This window comes from Cervus elaphus, chromosome X, assembly GCF_910594005.1.
Source record: "Cervus elaphus chromosome X, mCerEla1.1, whole genome shotgun sequence".
NCBI classification, from domain to species: Eukaryota; Metazoa; Chordata; class Mammalia; order Artiodactyla; family Cervidae; genus Cervus; species Cervus elaphus.
The window spans coordinates 117,000,899-117,025,757 of record NC_057848.1 but is presented as its reverse complement, the minus strand read 5'-3'; the positions used below and the strand labels follow the sequence as shown (position 1 = coordinate 117,025,757).

Below are 24,859 nucleotides of genomic sequence, written 5' to 3'. Positions count from 1 at the left end.
AATTTTGTCTGTGTATCTCTCCTCCCAGCATATATTACATTTCATCAGCTCTAAACTTCCAACAGTTGTAAGACACATTTCAGAGAAGCAAAACTGGAAAACAAAGGTATATTCTATAATCAATGAAATATGGTAACAGTAACTTCCACATAATGAGTGCTTAATGGATGCTTCATGAATTGAATTATGTTTTTAAAGTTTCTTTGGGAAAGTATTTGAGGCCTAGCTTCAGATAAATCCATAGTGGGCAGAGGACTATAATTTAAGGATTGCCTGTATTTCTAATAGCCAATTTGAAAAGAATGGATGTTCTCCAGGAAGTGGTTTGTTCCTATATAGGTGTATGTCTGTTTCAGTTCTCTCTCTTCTCCTTACCTCATCAATTAATTTTCTGGCATTTGCTATAGTATAATCACCAGCAAATAATACCACTAAGCATGACTCATCACTGCTCTTCTGTCTCTGACCCCGGGACACTGGAACGATGCTTCTACTGGCTTCTGTGGAAATGCGGACAGCTTTGAGCTCTTCGGTAGTAGGTAGAGGAACATGGTCCTGAACGACAGCATCTTCTGGAAGAAGGCTCCAGTTGCGTTCTCCTGACACAGGTGTAAAGTCGTGAATGCTACTCCAGGTATTATTGAAGATACTGAGCCCCGCATCTTTGAACTGGAAAGCTAATTCAGGGTAGTACCATTGAAAACAGCTAAACTTGATATTCGTGGAAGACTCAATAATGGGCTGAGTGGCGCAGCACAAGAAGACTTCCAGCTTTCTACAGTCCCGCACACGAAACTGTTGGCAGGCTAATGCACACTTACAATCTCTGCAATTCCGGAAAAACACGCTGCCTTTCACGGGTCCCAGAAAAATGACACAGTTAGTACAGTCATCAATAGTAACGGTAGCAGAGTGATCAAAAATATAGATGTTACAGTTCTCACAGTCTTGAATGAGAAATTGTTGTCCTGCCACTTTCCCAGGTAAGCGACCTACTGTTACATCCTTCAGTCCACTGAACATGTAGTCTTTCAGATCAACCTGTAGGAATAAAACACAGACCTTCAGTATTATTAACATTATTCAGCAAACATTGTCTATTAGGTGTCAGGAACAACTTTTTTTAATGCCAGAACAGAGACTCAAGCCAGGTTTTAATGACCACTGTCTAGTGTTCAGAGCCCGGAGGCTCCAAGGTTTGCCAGCCTGGGAATATACAAGTGGGAAGCCTAGGACCGTAAACACGGGGAGGCCTGCTCACCTTGCCAGCAGCGATACAAGCAAGTACAGAGCTAAGGACACACAGAAAGCTGGAATCAGTCACCTTTACTCTCCCCAGCTGGGGTCTACACGCTCCTGGCTCCTTCCTAGGAGCCTCATAAATATAGGGAAAGAAAAAAGATCACAAATAACCACACAGAAGATTGTAGAGCCCTGACATACTCTGTCTCCAGGACACCTGCTTCCTGGGAAACATGTGGGTGGGGGTGATGGCACAAAATTTTCTTATAACCAGACCTGGCAGTTTCCTACACAGGGTTCCAGTGAACTTACATATGCTGAGTACCCAGTCCCCAAAGTAGAAAGCTACCTTTGGGTTCTAGTCATTGAAACCATGGGAGGAGGCCCATCAGTCCAGTCTCTTGGTGGGGCAGCCAGGCACATCTACCCGTCTCTCAAACTGGTAGGTTCTGGCTAACCTAGTGGATACAGTGGGGAGACTAAGAGCCGCAGGGCCTTTTATGATGCCCTAAACTGGGTAGGACTTATGAAGAAAATGGCCTTCCTAGCCCTTGGGAGCTCAACTAGGATTCCCAGACCTACTTCATTTGACATTCACTTGAAAGATTTTCAGAGCCCTAGATAGTGCCTAGAAGGGAAGGAACAATTTTTAATGATAAAATAATACATTCCAACTCTTACTGACTTTGCAACATAGTGAGAAAATAAACATGACATTTTTTTTTAATAAATAAATAAAAGGCATGGGAGGGAAAAGGGAGAGGAAACTGTTATAGATAAAGAAAGGCTCAAGGACATACCAACCAAACAATGTGTGGACACTGCTGGATCCTGTTTCAATATATCAACTGTAAAAGTAATTTTTAGAAACAACTGGGGAAACTCTCACAAATACACAAAACATATTGGATGATATTAAGGAATATTTCAGCTTTGACCCATTTCTTTTTCTGATGCTTCACTTAAAAAAAAAACAACCAAACCTGTTTCTTTAAAACTTCTGAATTTGGAAATATACCCAGATTGGAATATGCTTCTCTTTTCTTCTATAAACTGATGTCTGGGGTCTTACTTTCTAAATTCCAACTGATTTCTGCAATGTGCTACAGAAAATGGAAGAACGTGAAGGCATAAGAGTCATTGTATGTTAGAATTTGTATCTACAAATTTGATTCAAACATTTATTAAGCTATTCCTACAATGTAATTTTTTTTCCAAATTTCACTATTTCTAGCTTTAGGTATTTTAAACTAAAACCCACAGAATCTTTTAAACAGTATACCTGAAATCTGTCACATTATCTTTTAAATTTTACCTGACTTCTCAAAATATAGTCATTAAAAGACCATTTTGATTTCTCCAAATTACTTTGAAATCTACTTGCACTGTCTTACCTCTTTGTGAATATTAAATTTCAAGCAAAGCTATTCATATACCAGAAAGAGGCTCCCATAGGTATAGTACATCAAAAACTTCATTATTTACAAAGGAATAATTTAATCATCTTAATTATACGCAAAGTAGCTTAAAGTGACTTATTCAGTATTACACAATAAATGTTGTACTCATCCGGTTTTACACAACGTACTAGAAGAAATATTGGTCTGTAGCATGAGGCAACAAAAGAGGCACCTCTTTTCTAGTCTCAATTTGGTCACCTACAAGCAACATGAACGAAAAAGTCACTTTAACTTTCTATATCTTCAGTCACTCACCCATTCAGTCATCTGAACACCCAATAAGAGCCAGACATTGTTTTAAGCACAAAAATGAATATGGTCAGTTTTTTCCATAAAAGAATTGAACACTAACTTAAACAAATAATTTTAAACAACCTGGTTAATGTTAGGGGCGTCTGGGGGAGAAAGGATACATATATATGTATGGCTGAGTCCCTTCACTGTTCACCTGAAACCATCACAGCATCATTAATTGGTTATACTCCAATACAAAAGAAAAAGTTAAAAATAAATAAATTGGACATCTGAATTGGGGGAAAAAACAATAAAATAACGTCGCTGGCTAATGAGAGATGCCCAGAATATTCTGGAAATACAGAGAAGCAATACCAGGGGCAGGGAAGGTAGGGGTATAAGACTTTTTGTTCAAAGTGAGAATGAACAAGCTGAAGTTCACCAGGTAAAAGGGATGGGAGTAAAGGCTCTCCCTTCCCTTATCAGGCAAAAACGAAAGAAATGAAACAAAATAAAACTCTTCAGGGAGTGTGAGGAAAACGGAAAGTGGTGTGGTGTTACCAGTGATACTGCAATGGCAGCAAATAAAGCTAGAGAGACAGGCAGGGGCCATATTATGAAACTTGGAAGTGCTCTATGGGCAATAGGATACCACAGGAGTTAAATAAGCAAAAATTTACATTTTAGGATGATTATTCTGGTAAGAATAAAGACAAGTGGCATGGGGATTGAAGCTTAGTTCAGTTCAGTTGCTCAGTCGTGTCCAACTCTGCGACCCCATGAACCGAAGCATGCCAGGCCTCCCTGTCCATCACCAACTCCTGGAGTTTACCCAAACTCATGTCCATTGAGTCAGTGATGCCATCCAACCATCTCATCCTCTGTCGTCCACTTCTCCTCCTGCCTTCAATACTTCCCAGCATCAGGGACTTTCCCAATGAACACCCAGGACTGATCTCCTTTAGGATGGACTTGTTGGAACTCCTTGCAGTCCAAGGGACTCTCAAGAGTCTTCTCCAACACCACAGTTCAAAAGCATCAATTCTTTGGTGCTCAGCTTTCTTTATAGTCCAACCCTCACAGCCATACATGACTACTGGAAAAACCATAGCCTTGACTAGATGGACCTTTGTTCACAAAGTAATGTCTCTGCTTTTTAATATGCTGTCTAGGTTGGTCATAACTTTCCCTCCAAGAAGTAAGCATCTTTTAATTTCATGGCTACAATCATCATCTGCAGTTATTTTGGAGCCCCCCAAAATAAAGTCAGCCTCTGTTCCCACTGTTTCACCATCTATTTGCCATGAAGTGATGGGAACGAATGCCATGATCTTAGTTTTCTGAATGTTGAGCTTTAAGCCAACTTTTTCACTCTCTTCTTTCACTTTCATCAAGAGGTGCTTTAGTTCTTCTTCACTTTTTGCTATAAGGGTGGTGTCATCTGCATATCTGAGGTTATTGATATTTCTTCCGGCAATCTTGAGTCCAGCTTGTGCTTCATCCAGCCCAGTGTTTCTCATGATGTACTCTGCATATAAGTTAAATAAGCAGGGTGACAATATACAGCCTTGATGTACTCCTTTTCCGATTTGGAACCAGTTTGTTGGTCCATGTCCAGTTCTAACTGTTGCTTCCTGACCTGCATACAGATTTCTCAAGAGGTAGGTCAGGTGGTCTGTTATTCCCATCTCTTTCAGAATTTTCCACAGTTTATTGTGATCCACACAGTCAAAGGCTTTGGTATAGTCAATAAAGCAGAAATAGATGTTTTTCTGGAACTCTCTTGCTTTTTCCATGATCCAGCAGATGTTGGCAATTTGATCTCTGGTTCCTCTGCCTCTTCTAAATCCAGATTGAACATCTGGAAGTTCACGGTTCACATATTGCTGAAGCCTGGCTTGGAGAATTTTGAGCATTACTTTGCTAGCGTGTGAGATGAGTGCAATTGAGCAGTAGTTTGAGCATTCTTTGGCATTGCCTTTCCTTGTAACAGGAATGAAAACTGACCATTTCCAGTCCTGTGGCCACTGCTGAGTTTTCCAAATTTGCTGACATATTGAGTGCAGCACTTTCATAGCATCATCTTTTAGGATCTGAAATAGCTCAAGTGGAATTCCATCACCTCCACTAGCTTTGTTCGTAGTGATACTTCCTAAGGCTCACTTGACTTCACATTCCAGGATGTCTGGCTCTAGGTGAGTGATCACACCATCATGATTATCTGGGTCATGAAGATCTTTTTTGTACAGTTCTTCTGTGTATTCTTGCCACCTCTTCTTAATATCTTCTGCTTCTGTTAGGTCCATACCATGTCTGTCCTTTATTGAGCCCATCTTTGCATGAAATGTGCCCTTGGTATCTCTAATTTTCTTGAAGAGATCTCCAGTCTTTCCCATTCTATTGTTTTCCTCTATTTCTTTGCATTGATTGCTGAGGAAGTCTTTCTTATCTCTCCTTGCTATTCTTTGGAACTCTGCATTCAAATGGGTATATCTTTCCTTTTCTCCTTTGCTTTTTGCTTCTCTTCTTTTCACAGCTATTTGTAAGGCCTCCTCAGACAGCCATTTTGCTTTTTTTGCATTTCTTTTTCTTAGGGATGATCTTGATCCCTGTCTCCTGTACAATGTCACAAACCTCAGTCCACAGTTCATCAGGGACTCTGTCTATCAGACCTAGTCCCTTAAATCTATTTCTCACTTCCACTGTATAATCATAAGAGATTGGAGAGACGGTTGCAGTCATCCAGAAAGGACTGGAACTAGATCAGTGGTTAGCAGGGAAGAGGAAGATAGGATGCATTTGAGAAATTGAGGAAGTAGAATCAGCAGATTTAGTAATTCAGTGGCTGTAGGAGATAAGGCAGAAGGATGAGTCAAACATGATTCCTAGCTCTCTAGTCTGGTATTTTTCAATCTTTTTGACTACAATCCACATTAGAACATTATCCAGCACAGCCCAGTACATGTATATATGAATATTTGTATACACATACCAATGAAATGAAAGTTTCAAAAAGTAACACTTATGCTTATTTTGTGTTAAATCCCTATTATTTCCTATTATCCCACCCACAGGTTTGAAAAAACACTGCTCTGGTTTATGAGATTGGATGTTGGTGGTGCACTGTAGTGCTAGTCATAAAGAATATGCCTGCAATGCAGGAGACATAAGAGACATGGGTTTGATCCCTGGGTGGGGAAGATCCCTGGAGAAGGGAATGGCAAACCACTCCAGTATTCTTGCCTAGAGAATCCCATGGACAAAGGATGCTGGTGGGCTACAGCCCACGGAATCACGAAGAGTTGGACATGACTGAAGTGACTTAGCATAGCACAGCACAGTGTCACACACCAAAAAGAAAAAAAAAAGAAGAAAATACAAGAGGCAAAACAGGTTTAAAGTGGGAAGGGGTGTTCAAACAATTCCATTTCTAGGATTTTACAGGTGAGGCATATATATAAAGGTACAGTGCTCCAGTTTGGTCTCTACCAAGATACTGAACTAGCATAGTTGCTGGCTCCCAACTGCCCAAGATCAATCTCAAATAGACCAAGTAAGAAAAACACTAAGAAAAGGTGAAACAGATCACCAACCCAGGTTGGATGCATGAGACAAGTGCTCAGGGCTGGTGCACTGGGAAGACCCAGAGGGATCGGGTGGAGAGGGAGGTGGGAGGGGGGATCGGGATGGGGAATACATGTAAATCCATGGCTGATTCATGTCAATGTATGGCAAAAACCACTACAATATTGTAAAGTAATTAGCCTCCAACTAATAAAAATAAATGGAAAAAAAAGGGGAAATGATGAAAAACCCCTGTGGTGGGTGTGAAAGATAAAACGGAAAAGAAACCTCAGATTTCTGCTCTTGCTTCTCCCCCTCCCAAATCTTGAGACAACAATGCTTCCCCTACACCTGCTGGGACTCAGACCGCTGGTCTAGATTTCCTTGGGAGCAAATTTGGGACAGAGTAAAAACCCTGTGCTGGTGAAGAGCTAAGAAAAATGGGTGGTGATTAACTTTGATAGTGGTTTAGGATCTCTCCAAATCCTCAGAACTAGCATATTAAAATCTAAGGAGTATTTTCTAATGCTGCTTCTCAAATATTGATTGGTCTATCAGACCACCCCCCCCACCAAAAACATCTCCCCCCAAATCCCACAATTCTAGGAGATCCAGAATACACAATGAATAAGTTTGAGTTCTGCATCCAACTACTATACTCATGTTTTCCTCTCAAGCACACATGGGAGATTTTTTAAAAATATTATGTACTAGTACTAGATCATAAAGAAAGTCTCTATTTTAAATAAAAGATAACCTAAAATATGTAGGATTAAATGTTAAAAAACCGTCTATGGAATGCACCAAAAATGGTGCTTATATAGCCACAATAAAAACTCTCAAATTAATGCATTAAATGTCCATCTTAAGAAATTAGACAATAAAAAGTAGAATAAACTGACTTTCTGTAGTAGAAGGAAATGAGATAAAAATAATATGAGACTACTGATTTAGAAATCAAATATACAGTAGAAAACATCAGCAAAGCCCCAAATAGGTGTGTGTTTGTTTGTTTCTTTTTTGGCGGGGGGAGTGGAATCTAAAAATCAGGCAACTTTCTGGCAAGAATGATGAAGAAAAAAGAACAAAAACACAAACAGTGGAAAGGGATGGGAATGTGGTCATGGAGCAGGATAATAGCATATTGATCTAGTCAGGAACATGCAAGAGTGGTTGAAGTTGGTTCTGCTTTAGGCCTTAAGCAGGATAAAAAACACTCTCTAGTCTTCAGCTTGTCTCTTGGCACCAGTCCACCTCCCACAGTAGGAATGAGAAGATCTAGAGTGCCACCAATAGGCTTGTTTGTTTTTTAAAATAAGAGCCCAGGAGTTGGCCTGTCTCTACCAAGGCCTCAAACTCTATGAGCAAGGGGAAATCTTCAAGCTTCAGTATGGTTACTCTTACTGTACCAGAAACTCCTTAAAATTTTTATGCAAAAGTTTGTGTGTATTCTCCTGGGGAATTGATTTGGGCTTCAAGATTTTGGACAAATTATCTTTGTGTAAGACATAGATAGCAAGTTCAAAAGTCTGCAAGCATATTTATCTCAGAATTAAGTAGGAAACAAACCACTGTTTGGATAAAGATAAAAATAAAACAGTTAATACTTCCTAAAGGAATTCAGCTATTTTTTTGGCATGGGAAATGATTCATGATATATTATAAACATACAGTATTTAACATGCAGAAATTTCAACTATATTAATTATAATATATTATAACTAGTACTATATCACTAGTATAGTTAAGACTTGTTGCAAATGCAGAAAGAAAGTCTATTCTTAACTTCAAAAATACTGAGCTGCTGTTTTAGGCTTGGGCTGTATTATGGACTGAATGTGTTGTCTCAAAATTCATGCCTTGAAGCTCTAATCCCTCAATGTGATGGTATTTGGAGGTGGTGACTTTGGAGGTAATTAGGTTTGTTTGGTGGTTTAGTCACTAAGTAGTGTCCGACTCTTGCAACCCCATGGACTGTAGCCTGCCAGGCTCCTCTGTCCATGGGATTTTCCAGGCAGGAATACTGGATTGGATTGCCATTTCCTTCTCCAGGGGATCTTCCTGGCCCCGGAATCGAACCCAGGTCTCCTGCATTGCAAGCAGATTCTTTACCGGCTGAGCTATGAGGGAACCCCAATTAGGTTTAGAGGAGGTCATGAAGGAGGAGCCCTCAGGATGGGATTAATGCCCTTATAAGAACAGATGCAGGCAGGCACTGAAGAAAAGAAGGGCATGTGAGTATACAGGAAGATGGCAGCTGACTACAAGCAGGAAGAGGGCTTCACCAGTGAGAAATACAGAGCTCTTGGCACACTGCAAGCCCATTCAAATCCTTGCACTAAGAAACTTGACCACACTCTAGCAAGGCTTCTAGTAGCACAAGGCTATAAAAATGCCTGCCTGAGAAAGCTCAACCCTGCATGAACATTTACTATTTGTTCTAGCCAATATCTGATGATAGGCCCCTGAACTCCCTTTCTTAGAACATTTACTGAAAAGGGCTTACAATTGTGACTGTATTCCTTACTAGAAGTGTCTTTCTCAAGGACCTGAGAGCCATTGCTATGAAATGTAATTATTAGGAAGGATAGGGCCTGTGTTTACCAGTCTCTGTGGGAAGATAAGATCTTAACTTCTAAACTGCCAGCTAACAAACATGGCTGGCCTATTCTCATTTACAAGGACCAACTTCGTAAGTTTTCACTTCTCTGACTCTACTGAGGCCCTGCTCTTCCCCCATCCCTCATTCTCTCTTGCTAAGTCACTTCAGTCGTGTCCGACTCTGTGTGACCCCATAGACGGCAGCCCACCAGGCTCCGCCGTCCCTGGGATTCTCCAGGCAAGAACAGTGGAGTGGGTTGCCATTTCCTTCTCTAATGCATGAAAGTGAAAAGTGAAAGTGAAGTCACTCAGTCGTGTCTGACTCTTTGTGACCCCATGGACTGCAGCCTACCAGGCTCCTCCGTCCATGGGATTTTCCAGGCAAGAGTACTGGAGTGGGGTGCCATTGCCTTCTCCGTCATTCTCTCTTAAATAGCTTAAATCACCTCTGTACAAATTGAAATGGAACTCAGCTGTTTCCCCTGTCAGGAGTTACTGAACAAGATCTGTTTTCACTGCTTTAATTAATGTCCAGCAGTATTTATCTCTGACACCAGACACTGGATCTGCTGGCACCTTGATCTTGTACCTCCCAGCCTCCAAAACTGTGCAAAATAAATCTCTGTTGTTTAAGCCACCCAGTCTATGGTATCTTGTTATAATGGCCCGAGTAGACTAAGGCTGGCTGCCATAAGAAAATAATACAGACTGGTTAAGTTAAACAACAGAAATTTATTTTTCACAATTCTGGAGGCTGAGAAGTACAAAATCAAGGTGCCACTGGGGTTGGTTTCTGGAGAGACCTCTCTTTTTGTCTTTTGGATGGTTCCTTTTTTGAACATGGTCTTTCCTGAGTGAGTGCAGGGTAAGCTTTCTGATGTCTCTTCTTATAAGAGTACTAATCCTGTCAGATCAGGGCCCCACCCTTATGACCTCATTTAACTTTATTTCCTTAGAGGCCCCATCTTCAAATAAAATCAACCATACTGGGAGTTAGGGTTTTAACATATGAATTTGGAGGTGGGGGGGGGAACCACAATCAGTCTGTAACAGCTGCCAATACTGAGGAATTAAATGGAATTTACTATTCTAAGTATTTCACCTGGACACTTCAGTTCTCACATTTCATTGAGAAATTAATCCTATAGCTAAAGAGTTCTATAGTATAAAATTATCTGGACTATCAATATGATCTACAAAAAAAGAAATTTAGGATTTATAATGCTGTACTTACTTTCTCAACAATTCCTGAAAGCTCTTCCAAACAAAAAGTGATAAACAACTTGAAGTTTAGTACTGTAATACTTATACAAAAGTTACTAGTCCTCAAAGTGCCCCAAATCACAAACACAAAAGTTCAAGTTTTTAAACTACTATTTCACAAGAATTACTTATGAAATAAGCTTAGTTTAGTCCATATTTCTAACTACAATCTTTGAAACATAGTGGATATACTCTCAAAATCAAAGAAACATTTTAGGAATTGGAATTCCCAGATACAGCTACTAAACAAAGTTAAGTATTATTTTCCTGACTGAAAACAAAAGTGAACATCTTATTTTTTACTGAGCAGTTATGGAAATTTATCATTATTATTCATCTCCACAGTTAAATTTCCATAGCAGTCTGAGATGAAATAATGGAATTTGTTAGTTTCAATGGAAATCTGGTCTTGGTAGAAGCTCAAAATAAGACTCAGGAGTATAAGAAGCACTACAAAGGTACCAGGCACCATTCTAAGTGCTTTATAATCATTCACTCAATCCTCATAAAAACCCCTATGAGGGTTGTGTACTATTGAGGCAGGCCTGGGACATGGGACCCTTTGCTGCAGTGCTGCAATGCTTGCACCTGGACACACTTCTCCAGCAACAAAATACAAAGACACTACATGGGACTAAAAATAACAGCATGCAAGCTCAGTTGGGGCAAATTCTGGACCCAAAAGACACAGAGACCAAAAAACCCAACTGCCACTTTTGAAGAGCCTGCAGCAAAAACGGTATGTCAAGAGCAAAAACAGGGTACTGAAGCATGCCATCTGCACATGACAGCACCTCATGGGGGGGGCAAAACACCTAAGCTACCCCTCCAGCCTGACCCCTAGACACACTCCTACACTCATCTCATATAAGGAACAAGCTTGCACCCACCCCCAGCAGGGAGCAAACAAGCAAGGGAATCTACTGTTCTTGCACCACCCCGTTGCTGCAGCAGGGGACCCAGTAAAGCCTTGCCTGAATTTCTTGTCTGTTGTTGTTCAGTTGCTCAGTCATGTCTGACTCTGTGAGTTCATGGATGCAACATGCCAGGCTTCCCTGTCCTTCACTATCTCCCAGAGTTTGCTCAAAATCATGTCCATTGAATTGGTGATACTATCTAACTAACTCATCTTCTATCAGCCCCCTCTTCTGCCCTCAATCTTTCCTAGCATCAGGGTCTTTTCCAATGAGTCGACTCTTTGCATCAGGTGGCCAAAATATTGGAGCTTCAGATTTAGCATCAGTCCTTAAAATGAGTATTCAGTGTTGATTTCCTTTAGGATTGACTGGTTTGATCTCCTTGCTGTCCAAGGGACTCTCAAGAGTCTTCTCCAGTAGCACAGTTGAAAAGCATCAATTCTTCAGGGCTCAGCCTTCTTTATGGTCCATCTCTCAAATCTGTTCTTGTCTGGACTCTAGTCAATTGCTATTGATTGGGGTAGGCCAAGAACCCCAGTCTATAACACTATTAATATAATTATCTCTATTTTACAGATGAGAAAATTGAAGTACCCAGAGGCTAAATAACTTGGCCAAGGTCACACAGTAAGTGCTTGCTTAAATTGAGACTCAGACTTAGGCAGTATGGCCCCTAAGTACATTTTCTTGGCTGCATCTTCAATTCAACCATATTCAAATAGAAACCAATGTTTACTATGTGAATAGATCAATGCAACAGAATAGAATTCAACAACAGACTTATGTATATATTGACAAAAGTGCAAAACCAATTCACTAGAGAAAAGACAGTCTTTACAACAAATAGTGCTGGAACAATTAGACATCTATATGTAAAAAAATAAAAAGTATATCTGGGACTTCCCTGGTTCTCCAGTGGTTAGGACTCTATGCTTCCACTGCAGGAGGCATGGGTTTGATCCCTGGTTGGGACCTGAATGCTACAAGGTGTGGCCAAAAAATAAAAAGCATCTCCCATATCTTGTATCATATTTAATAAATAACCAAAATGGATCAGAGAACCTAAATATAAAATCAAACTATAAACTTCTAAAAGAAAACAGATGAGAAAATCTTTATAATTTGATTAGGCAAAGATTTCCTAGATGTGAAACTAAACATGATTCATAAAAGAAAAAAGGGACTTCCCTAGTGGTATAGTGGCTGGGACTTCCCTCCCAGTGCAGGGGGCCTGAGTTTGATCCCTGGTCAGGGAACTGGATACCATGTGCCATACTAAGATCTGGAGCAGTCAAGTAAATCAAATAAATATTAAAAACAGAAAAAATTGAAAATCGGACTTTTATCAAAATTGAAACTTTTGTTCTTCAAAATACATCAAGAGAAGACACCTCATTATTTGAGGGGAAAATATTTTCAAGACACACATGATAAGGGACTTGTATCCAGGATATGTTAAAAAAAATTCTCAAAACTCAAAAATAAAACAATCCAGTAAAAAATAAATGGGCAAAAGATTTTAATAGACACTGCACCAAAGAAAATATAGAGATGGCAGATAAATAAGTGGAAAAATGCTCAACATAATTAGTCATTTGTTGTTATTCAGTCACTCAGCTGTGTCCGACTCTTTGCAACCCCATGGACTGCAGCATTCCAGGCTTCCCTTTCCATCACCAACTCCCAGAGCTTGCTCAAACTCATGTCCATTGAGTCGGTGATGCCATCCAACCATCTCATCCTCTGTTGACCCGTTTTCCTCCTGCTTTCAATCCTTCCCAGCATTAGGGTCTTTTTCAATGAATCAGCTCTTTGCATCCGGTGGCCAAAATACTGGAACTTCAACTTCAGCATCAGTCCTTCCAAGGACTATTCAGGACTGATTTCCTTTAGGATTGACTGGTTTGATCTCCTTGCAGTCGGAGGAAATCTCAAGAGTCTTCTCCAACACCACAGTTCAAAAGCATCAATTCCTTGGACAGCCTTCTTTACTGTCCAACTTTCACATGCATACATGACTACTAGAAAATCCATAGCTTTGACTAGACGGACCACTGTCGGCAAAGTAATGTCTCCGCTTTTTACTATGCTATCTAGGTTGGTCATAGCTTTTCTTCCAAGGAGCATCTGTCTTTTAATATCATGGCTGCAGTCACCATGTGCAGTGATTTGGGAGTCCAAGAAAATAAAGCCTGCCACTGTTTTCGTTGTTTCCCAATCTATTTGCCAAGAAGTGATGGGACTGAATGCCATGAACTTAGTTTTTTGAATGCTGACTTTCAAGCCAGCTTCACTCTACTCTTTGACCTTCATCAACAGGCTCTTTAGTTCCTCGTCACTTTCTGCCATAGGGGGGTGTCATCTGCATATCTGAGGTTATTGATATTTCTCCAGGCAATCTTGACTCCAGCTTGTGCTTCATCCAGCCTGGCATTTCCCATGATGTACTCTGTATACAAGTTAAATAAACAGGGTGACAATATACAGCCTTGATGTACTTCTTTCCCAATTTGGAACTAGTCCATTTTTCCCAGTCTTGTTCTAACTGCTGCTTCTTGACCTGCATGCAGGTTTCTCAGGAAGCAGGTAAGGTGGTCTGGTATTCCCATCTCTTTAAGAATTTCCCAGAGTTTGTAGTGATCAACACAGTCAAAGGATTTAGCACAGTCAATGAAGCAGAAGTAGATGTTTTTCTGGAATTCTCTTGCTTTTTCTATGATCCAAAGGATGTTGGAAATTTGATCTCTGGTTTCTCTGTCTTTTCTAAATCCAGCTTGAACATCTGGAAGTTTTCAGTTCATGTACTGTTGAAGCCTGGTTTGGAGAATTTTGAGCATTACTTTGCTAGTGTGTGAAATGAGTGCAATTGAGCAGTAGTTTGAACAATCTTTGGCACTGCCTTTCCTTGTAACAGGAATGAAAACTGACCTTTTCCAGTCCTGTGGCCACTGTTGAGTTTTCCAAATTTGCTGGCATAATAAATGCAGCACTTTCACAGCATCTTTCAGGATTTGAATAGCTCAGCTGGAATTCCATCACTTTCACTAGCTTTGTTCATTCTGATGCTTCCTAAGGTCCATTTGACTTCACATTCCAGGATGTCTGGCACTAGGTTGGTGATAACACCATCATGGTTATCTGGGTCATGAAGATTTTTTTGGTATAGTTCTTCTGTGTATTCTTGCCACCTCTTCTGAATATCCTCTGCTTCTGTTAGGTCCATATCATTTCTGTCTTTTATTGTGCCCATCTTTGCATGAAATGTGCCCTTGGTATCTCTAATTTTCTTGAAGAGATCGCTAGTCTTCCCCATTCTATTGTTTTCCTCTATTTCTTTGCATTGATCATAGAGGAAGGCTTTCTTATCTCTCCTTGCTATTCTTTGGAACTCTGCAGAATGGATATATCTTCCCTTCCCTTTCTCCTTTGCCTTTTACTTCTCTTCTTTTCTCAGCTATTTGTAAGGCCTTCTCAGACAACCATTTTGCCTTTTTCCACTTATTTTTCTTGGGGATGGTTTTGATCACCACCTCTTGTATAATGTTACAAATCTCCACTCATAGTTCTTCAGAAATTCTGTCTATCTGATCTAATTACTTGAATTATTTGTCACTTTAACTGTATAATTGAAAGGGATTTGATTTAGGTCGTACCTGAATGGCCTAGTGGTGTTCCCTACTTTCTTCCATTTAAGTCTGAATTCTTCACTAAGGAGTTCATGATCTGAGCCACAGTCAGCTCCCAGTCTTGTTTTTGATGACTGTATAGAGCTTCTCCATCTTTGGCTGCAAAGAAAATAATCAATCTGATTTCAGTATTGACCATCTAGTGATGGCCATGTGTAGAGTCATCTCTTGTGTTGGAAAAGGGTGTTTGCTATGATCAGTGCATTCTCTTGGCAAAATTGTTAGCCTTTGCCATACTTCATTTTGTATTTCAGGGCCAAACTTGCCTGTTACTCCAGATATCTCTTGACTTCCTACTTTTGTATTCCAGTCCCCTATGATGAAAAAGACATCTTATTTTGGTGTTAGTTCTAGAAGGTCTCGTAGGTCTTCATAGAATCATTCAACTTCAGCTTCTTTGGCATTAGTGGCTGGGGCATAGACTTGGATTACTGTGATATTGAATGGTTTGCCTTAGAGATGAATAAAGATCATTCTGTCATTTTTGAGACTGCATCCAAGTACTGAATTTTGGGTTCCAGAAAAACAACTACTTCTGCTTCATTGACTATGCTAAAGCCTTCGACTGTGTGGATCACAACAAACTGTGGGAAATTCTTCATGAGATGGGAATACCAGACCACCTCACCTGCCTCCTGAGAAATCTGTATGCAAGTCAAGAAGCAACAGTTAGAACATGGACATGGAAAAATGGACTAGTTCCAAATCAGGAAAGGAGTATGTCAAGTCTGTATATTGTCACCCTGCTTATTTAACTTGTATGTAGAATACCTCTACAGAAGTGCCAGGCTGGATGAAGCATAAGCTGGAATCAGGATTGCAGGGAGAAATATCAATAACTTCTCAGGTATGTAGATAACACCACCCTTATGGCAGAAGAGGAACTAAAGAGCTTCTTGATGAAAGTGAAAGAGGAGAATGAAAAAGCTGACTTAAAACTCAACATTCAAAAAATGAAGGTCATGGCATACAGTCCCATCACTTCATGGCAAATAGATGGGGAAACAATGGAAACAGTGACAGACTTTATGTTCTTGGGTCCCAAATCACTGCAGATGGTGACTGAAGCCATGAAATTAAAAGACACTTGCTCTTTGGAAGAAAACGCATGACCAACCTAGACAGGATAGTAAAAAGCAGAAAGATTACTTTGCCAACAAAGGTCCATCTAGTAAAAGCTATGTTTTTTCCAGTAGTCATATACGGATGTGAGTTGGACCATAAAGAAAGCTGAGCGCCAAAGAATTGATGCTTTTGAATTGTGGTGTTGGAGAAGACTCTTGAGATTTCCTTGGACTGCAAGGAGATCAAACCAGTCAATCCTAAAGGAAATCAGTCCTGAATATTCCTTGTAAGGACTGATGCTGAAGTTGAAGCTCCAATACTTTGGCCACCTGATGAGAAGCACTGACTCATTGGAAAAGACCCTGATGCTGGGAAAGATCAAAAGCAGGAGGAGAAGGGGACAGAAGAGGATGAGATAGTTGGACGGTATCACTGACTTGATGGACATGAGTTTGAGCAAGTTCTGGGAGTTGGTGATGGACAGGGAAGCCTGGCGTGTTGCAGACTATGGGATCACAAAGAGTTGGACACGACTGAGCAACTGAACTGAACTGAACTGCATTTTGGACTCTTTTGTTGACTATGAAGACTAGTCCATTTCTTCTATGGGATTCTTGCCCAAAGTAGTTCATATAATGGTCATCTGAATTAAATTTGCCCATTCCAATACATTTTTGTTTACTGATTCCTAAGATGTCAATGTTTACTCTTGCCATCTCCTATTCAACCACTTCCAATTTATCTTGATTCATGGATATAATGTTCCAGGTTCCCACGGAATATTGTTCTTTACAGCACTGGAGTTTACTTTCACCACCAGACACATCCACAACTGGGCATTGTTTCTATTTTGGCTCGGGCTCTTCATTCCTTCTGGAGTTATTTCTCCATTCTTTTCCAATAGCACATTGGGCACCTATTAACCTGGGGAGTTCTTTTTTCAGTGTCTTATCTTTTTGCCTTTTCATACTGTTCATGGGGTTCTCAAGGCAAGAATGCTGAAGTCGTTTGCCATTCCCTTCTCCAGTGGGCCACATTTTGTCAGAACTCTCCACCACGAGCCTTCCATCTTGGGTGGCCCTGCATGGCATGGCTCATAGTTTCACTGAGTTAGGGAAATGCAAATTAAGCCACAATGAAATACCACTACACTCTTATTAGAATGGCTATTTTTTTTTTAAACTGACCTTACCAAGTATTGGTGAGGATGCAGAGAAACTAGATTTCTCATACATTACTCACATGAATGTAAAATAATAGAGCCACTTTAGAAAAGGTTTTAGCAGTTTCTTAGAAAGTTTAATATACAATTTCCATACGATCAGAAATCTCATTCCTAGGTATTCACTCAATTGAAATGAAAGCTTACTTCTGTTCAAAAACCTGTATGCAAATATTTCTGGTAACTTTATTTATAATTACCAGAATTTGTAAACAACCCAAATGTCCTTCAAGTGGTGAATGGATGCATGGTACATTCATAACATGGACTATGACTCAGCAATAAAAAGGAACTGATACATGCAATAACATGGATAAATCTTAAATGTATCATGCTAACTGAAAGAAGCCAGATTCAAAGTGTTATCTACTACATGATACCACTTTATAGGACATTCTCAAAAAGATAAAACTACAGGGATAAAAAAACTGATCAGAGAGACTGTGGTGCTGCAAAGGGTATGAAGTCTACTCCTTCATTGAGGAACCTGGAGCAAGGACGTCCTCCAAGGCATGCAGCTGGACTGGAGGCATAAACTATGTGACCCCCAGTACATTCCTGCTTGCAGAATGACAATCTGGAAGTCAATGTTGGAAACAGAAGTCTTACCAGGACTTTCCTGAAATGAGGCTCTAAGGCTCCAACCTGGACAGGTGGAGCTTGCAGGACTGACTCGGGGACCCAGATGGGTGTGGTTGCAGTGCTGTGTGTTGCAAAGCAAGCGGTGGAGATGCACATCTAGATGCAAGTCTGGAGATACCAACTTGGTGGGGCTGTGGGGACACCTTTTTTGAATTCTGGTCCCACCACTGAAGATCCCCCGTTCTTCTTGGAGATTAAGCCCTGAGCTTTTAGAGTGGGACCACTGACTCCAAGACCCTAGACTATCAGAGAACTAACCCTAGGGAGTATCCAATAGTGAGAACTCACACAGAGGAAACCACTTGGAAAACCACTTGAAAAGACCCAGTATCACCCAACCACCAGTAGCACCCTGTGTTTACATCTCATCTAAATAACAAAACAAAACTACAAACCAAATCATCAGCAGACAGGATTACCACCTCACTCAGCCTTGCCCATCAGAGGAAAAACAAACAAACAAACAAAAATTAAGCACAAATCTCACCCTATAAGAAGCTTACACAAACCACTGGACCAAGCTTATGAGGGCAGAAACCAAAAGGAAGAAAGAATTCAGACTTGAAGCCTGGGAAAAGGAGACCTCAAACTCAGTAAGTTAAAAAAAATAATAGTGAAAAGGCAGAGAAATACTACACAAATGAAGGAACAAACTAGAAACACAGAAGTCCAAATAAATGAAGAGGAAACAGGCAAACCACCTGAAAAAGAATTCAGAGTAATGATAGTAAAGATGATCAAAAACCTTCAAAACAAAATGGAGAAAATGCAAGAATCAACTAAGAAAGACATAGAAGAATTAAAGAATAAACATGTGGAGACAAACAACACAATTACTGAAATTAAAAATACTCGAGAAGGAATCAATAGCAGAATATCTGAAGCAGAAGAATGAATCAGTGAGCAGGAAGATAAAATGGTGGAAATAACTTCTGAAGAGCAGAACAAAGTAAAAAGAATGAAAAGAACTGAGGATAGTCTCAGAGACCTCTGGGACAGTTTCAAACGCACCAACATTTCAATAATACGGGTCCCAGAAGAAGAGAAAAGGAAAGGGTATCAGAAAATTTTTGAAGAGATTATAGTTGTAAATTTTCCCAACATGGAAAAGGAAATAGTCAATCAAGTCCAAGAGGCACAAAGAGTCCCATACAGGATAAACCCAAGGAGAAACACACCAAGACACATACTAATCAAACTAGCAAAGACTAAACACAAAGAAAGAATATTAAAAGCAGCAAGGGAGAAGCAACAAGTAACATACAAGTCAAACTCCATAAGCTCAACAGCTGATCTTTCAGCAGAAACTCTGCAGGTCAGAGGGAATGGCAGATATACTTAAAGTACTGAAAGGGAAAAATCTACAACCAAGATTACTGTACCCAGCAAGGATCTCATTCAAAATTGATGGAGAAATAAAAAGCTTTTCAGACAACCAAAAGTTAAGAGAATTCAGTACCACCAAACCAGCTTTGCAACAAATCTTAAAAGGACTTCTACAGTCAAGAAATACAACAGAAGGAAAAAGAGCTACAAAATCCACCCCAAACAATTAAGAAAGTCACAACAGGTACATATATATCAATAATTACTTTAAATGTGAATGGATTGAATGCTCCAACCAAGAGACACAGACTGGCTGAATGGATACAAAAATATCACACACACACACACACACACACACACACACACACACACACATATATGCTGTCTACAAGAAACCCACTTCAGACCTCAAGACACATACAGACTGAAAGTGAGAAGATGGAAAAATATATTCCATGCAAATGGGAAATAAAAGAAAGCTGCGGTAGCAATCTTCATATCAGACCAAATAGACCTTAAAATAAAGATTACAAGAGATAAGGAAGGACACTACCTAATGATCAAGGGATCAATCCAAGAGGAAGACATAACAATTGTAAATATCTATGCACCCAACATAGGAGCTCCTCAATACATAAGACAAACACTAACAGACATAAAAGGAGAAATTGTCAGTAACACAATAATAGTAGGAGATTTAAACACCCCACTCACACCAATGGAAAGATCACCAAAATAGAAAATTAATAAGGAAACACAAGTCTTAAATGATACATGAGATGAGATGGATCTCACTGACATCTTCAGGACGTCCCATCCAAATGCAGAAGAATATGCCTTCTTCTCAAGAGCACATGAAACATTCTCCAGGATAGACCACATCTTGGGTCACAAATCAAATTTCAGTAAATTTAAGAAAATTGAAATCATATCAAGCATCTTCTGTGACCACAATGCTATGAGAGTAGATATCAATTACAAGAAAAAAAAAACTAAGAAACACAAGCACATGGAGATTAAACAGCACATTTCTGAATAACCAACAGGTTACTGAAGAAATCAAAAGGGAAATCAAAAAGTTTCTAGAAACAAATCACAATGAAACATGACAACTCAAAACCTATGGGATGCAAAAAAAGCACTTCTAAGAGGGAAATTTATAGCAATACAATTCTACCTCAAAAAACAAGAAAAACATGGAATAGACAACCTAACTTTACACCTAAAAGCAACTGGAAAAAGAAGAACAAAAAACCCCAAAATTAGTAAAAGGAAAGAAATCATAAAGATCCTAGAAGAAATAAGTGAAAAAGATATGAAAGAAACAATAGTAAGGATTAATGAAACTAAAAGCTGGCTCTTTGAGAAGATAAACAAAATTGAAAAACCCTTAGCCAGACTCATCAAGAAAAAAAGAGAAAAGAATCAAATTAACAAAATTAGAAATGAAAAAGGAGAGGTTACAACAGACAATGCAGAAGTAAAAAGGATTATAAGAGACTATTATGAACAACTATATGGCAATAAAATAGATAACCTGGAAGAAATGGACAGATTTATAGAAAAGTTCAATCTTCCAAGACTGAACCAGGAAGAAATAGAAATTATGAACAACTCAATTACAAGCAATGAATTTGAAGCTGTGATCAAAAATCTCCCAAAAAACAATAGCCCAGGACCAGATGGCGTCACAGGAGAATTCCACCAAACATTTAGAGAAGAGCTAATGCCTATCCTTTTAAAATGCTTTCAAAAAAATTGCAGAGGAAGAAACATTTCCAAACTCATTCTACGAGGCAACCATCACCCTGATACTAAAACCAAAGACAACACAAAAAAGAAAACTACAGGCCAATATCACTGATGAACATGGATGTAAACATCCTCAACAAAATTTTAGCAAACAGAATTCAGCAACACATCAAAAAACACACACACCATAATCAAGCTGGGTTTCTTCCAGGAATACAAGGATTCTTTAATATATGCAAATCAATCAATGTGATACACCATATTAACAAATTGAAAGATAAAAACCATATGATCATTTCAATAGATGCAGAAAAAGCCTTTGAAAAAATTCAGCACCCATTTATGATTAAAACTCTTCAAAAAATGGGCAAAGAAGGAACCTACCTCTACATAGTAAAGGCTATATATGATAAGCCTACAGCAAACATTATTCTCAATGGTGAAAAACTGAAAGCATTCCCCATAAAATCAGGAACAAGACAAGGGTGTCCACTTTCGCCACTATTATTCAACATAGTTCTGGAAGTCTTAGCTACAGCAACCAGAAGAAAAAGAAACAAAAGGGATCCAGATCAGAAAAGAAGAAGTAAAGCTTTCACTGTTTGCAGATGACATAATACTGTACATAGAAAACCCTAAAGATAGTATCAAAATATTACTAGAGCAAATCTGTGAATTTAGCAAAGTTGCAGGATACAAAATCAATACACAGAAATCACTTGCATTTCTATATACTAACAATGAAAAATCAGAAAGAGAAATTAAGGAATCAATCCCATTCACCATTGCAACAAATAGAATTAAAAATCTAGGAATAAACTTACCTAAGCAGACAAAAGGGCTGTACACAGAAAGTTATAAGACACTGATGAAAGAAATCAAAGATGATATAAACAGATGGAGAGATATTCCATGCTTCTGGGTAGTAAGAATCAATATTTATTTGAAATATGAAATCAATATTTCATCTATTTCTGCTTTATTGACTACACCAAAGCCTTCAACTGTGTGGATCACAATAAACTGTGGAAAATTCTGAAGGAGATGGGAATACCAGACCACCTGACCTGCCTCTTGAGAAACCTGTATGCAGGTCAGGAAGCAACAGTTAGAACTGGACATGGAACAACAGACTGGTTCCAAATTGGAAAAGGAGTACGTCAAGGCTGTATATTGTCACCCTGCTTATTTAACTTATATGCAGAGTACATCATGAGAAACGCTGGGCTGGAAGAAGCACAAGCTGGAATCAAGATTGCCGGGAGAAATATCAATAACCTCAGATATGCAGATGACACCACCTTTATGGCAGAGAGTGAAGAGGAACTAAAAAGCCTCTTGATGAAAGTGAAAGAGGAGAGTGAAAAAGTTGACTTAAAGCTTAACATTCAGAAAACTAAGATCATGGCATCTGGTCCTATCACCTCATGGGAAATAGATGGGGAGACAGTGGAAACAGTGTCAGACTTTATTTTTGGGGGCTCCAAAATCACTGTGGATGGTGATTGCAGCCATGAAATTAAAAGATGCTTACTCCTTGGAAGGAAAGTTATGACCAACCTAGATAGCATATTAAAAAGCAGAGACATTACTTTGCCAACAAAGGTCCGTCTGGTCAAGGCTATGGTTTTTCCAGTGGTCATGTATGGATGTGAGAGTTGGACTGTGAAGAAAGCTGAGCGCCGAAAAATTGATGCTTTTGAACTGTGGTGTTGGAGAAGACTCTTGAGAGTCCCTCGGAATGCAAGGAGATCCAACCAGTCCATCCTAAAGGGGATCAGTCCTGGGTGTTCATTGGAAGGACTGATGCTGAAGCTGAAACTCCAATACTTTGGCCACCTCATGGGAAGAGTTGACTCATTGGAAAAGACCCTGATGCTGGGAGGGATTGGGGGCAGGAGGAGGAGGGGTTGACAGAGGATGAGATGGCTGGATGTCATCACCGACTCGATGGGCATGAGTTTGAGTCAACTCCGGGAGTTGGTAATGGACAGGGAGGCCTGGCGTGCTGCAATTCATGGGGTCACAAAGAGTCGGACATGACTGAGTGACTGAACTGAACTGAACTGAAGAATCAATATTATGAAAATGACTATACTACCAAACACAATCTATAGATTCAATGTGATCCCTATGAAATTACCAACAGCATTTTTCACAGAACTAGAACAAAAAATTTCACAATTCATATGGAAACACAAAAGGCCCCGGATAGCCAAAGCAGTCTTGAGAAAGAAGAATGGAGCTAGAGGAATGAATCTTCTTGACTTCAGGTTATTCTACAAAGCTACAGTCATCAAGACAGTATGGTACTGGCACACACAAAAAAGAAATATGTGCCAGTGGAACAAGATAGAAAGAACAAAACAGAAATAAACCCATGCACTTATGGGTACCTTATTTTTGACAAAGGAGGCAAGAATATACAATGGGACAAAGACAGCTTCTTCAATAAATGGTGCTGGGAAATCTAGACAGCTACATGTAAAAGAATGAAATTAGAACACTCCCTAACACCATACACAAAGATAAACTCAAACTGGATTAAAGATCTAAATGTAAGACCAGAAACTATAAACTCTGAGGAAAACAGGCAGAATACTCAATGACATAAATCAAAGCAAGATCCTCTGTGACCCACCTCCTAGAGTAATGGAAATAAAAACAAAAGTAAACAAGTGGGACCTGATTAAACTTAAAAGCTTTTGCACAGCAAAGGGAACTATAAGCAAGGTGAGAGAAAACCCTCAGAATGGGAGAAAATAATAGCAAATGAAACAACTGACAAAGGATTAATTTCCGAAATATACAAGCAGCTCATACAACTCAATACCAGGAAAACAAACAACCCAATCAAAAAGTGGGGAAAAGGCCTAAAAAGACATTTCTCCAATGAAGACATACAGACGGCTAGCACATGAAAAGATGCTCAACATCGCTCATTATTCAGTTCAGTTCAGTTCAGTTCACTTGCTCAGTCGTGTCTGACTCTTTGCCACCCCATGAATCACAGCACACCAGGCCTCCGTGTCCATCACCAACTCCTGGAGTTTACTTAAACTCATGCCCATCGAGTCGGTGATGACATCCAGCCATCTCATCCTCTGTTGCCCCCTTCTCCTCCTGCCCCCAATCTCTTCCAGCATCAGGGTCTTTTCCAATGAGTCAACTCTTCCCATGAGGTGGCCAAAGTATTGGAGTTTCAGCTTCAGCATCAGTCCTTCCAATGAACACCCAGGACTGATCTCCTTTAGGATGGACTGGTTGGATCTCCTTGCAGTCCAAGGGACTCTCAAGAGTCTTCTCCAACACCACAGTTCAAAAGCATCAATTTTTCGGCGCTCAGCTTTCTTCACAGTCCAACTCTCACATCCATACATGACCACTGGAAAAACCATAGCCTTGACCAGACGGACCTTTGTTGGCAAAGTAATGTCTCTGCTTTTTAATATGCTATCTAGGTTGGTCATAACTTTCCTTCCAAGGAGTAAGCGTCTTTTAATTTCATGGCTGCAATCACCATCCACAGTGATTTTGGAGCCCCAAAAAATAAATTCTGACTCTGTTTCCACTGTCTCCCCATCTGTTAGAGTAATCCAAATCAAAACTACAAGATATCACCTCACATCATTCAGAATGGCTATCATCAAAATGTTGACAAACAATAAATGCTGGAGAGGGTATGGAGAAAAGGGAATGCTCTTGCACTGTTGGTGGGATGTAAATTGATACAGCCACTATGGAAGACGGTACAGATATTCCTTAAAACATTAGGAATAAAACCACCATATGACCCAGCAATCCCATTCCTAGGCATATACCCTGAGGAAATAAAAATTGAAAAAGACACATGCATCCCATTGTTCATTGCAGCACTATTTACAA

The 24,859-nt window shown here is 39.6% G+C and overlaps 1 protein-coding gene across 1 annotated transcript in view; it reads right to left on the bottom strand.

Moving 5' to 3' along the window:
- Positions 1-24,859, bottom strand: part of RP2 (RP2 activator of ARL3 GTPase) — a 54,128-nt gene that overhangs the window by 23,994 nt on the left and 5,275 nt on the right. The window contains exon 2 of the mRNA XM_043896846.1: positions 376-1,041. Within this exon, the coding sequence (XP_043752781.1) occupies positions 376-1,041 (666 nt within the window). The remainder of the gene's footprint in view (positions 1-375; positions 1,042-24,859) is intronic.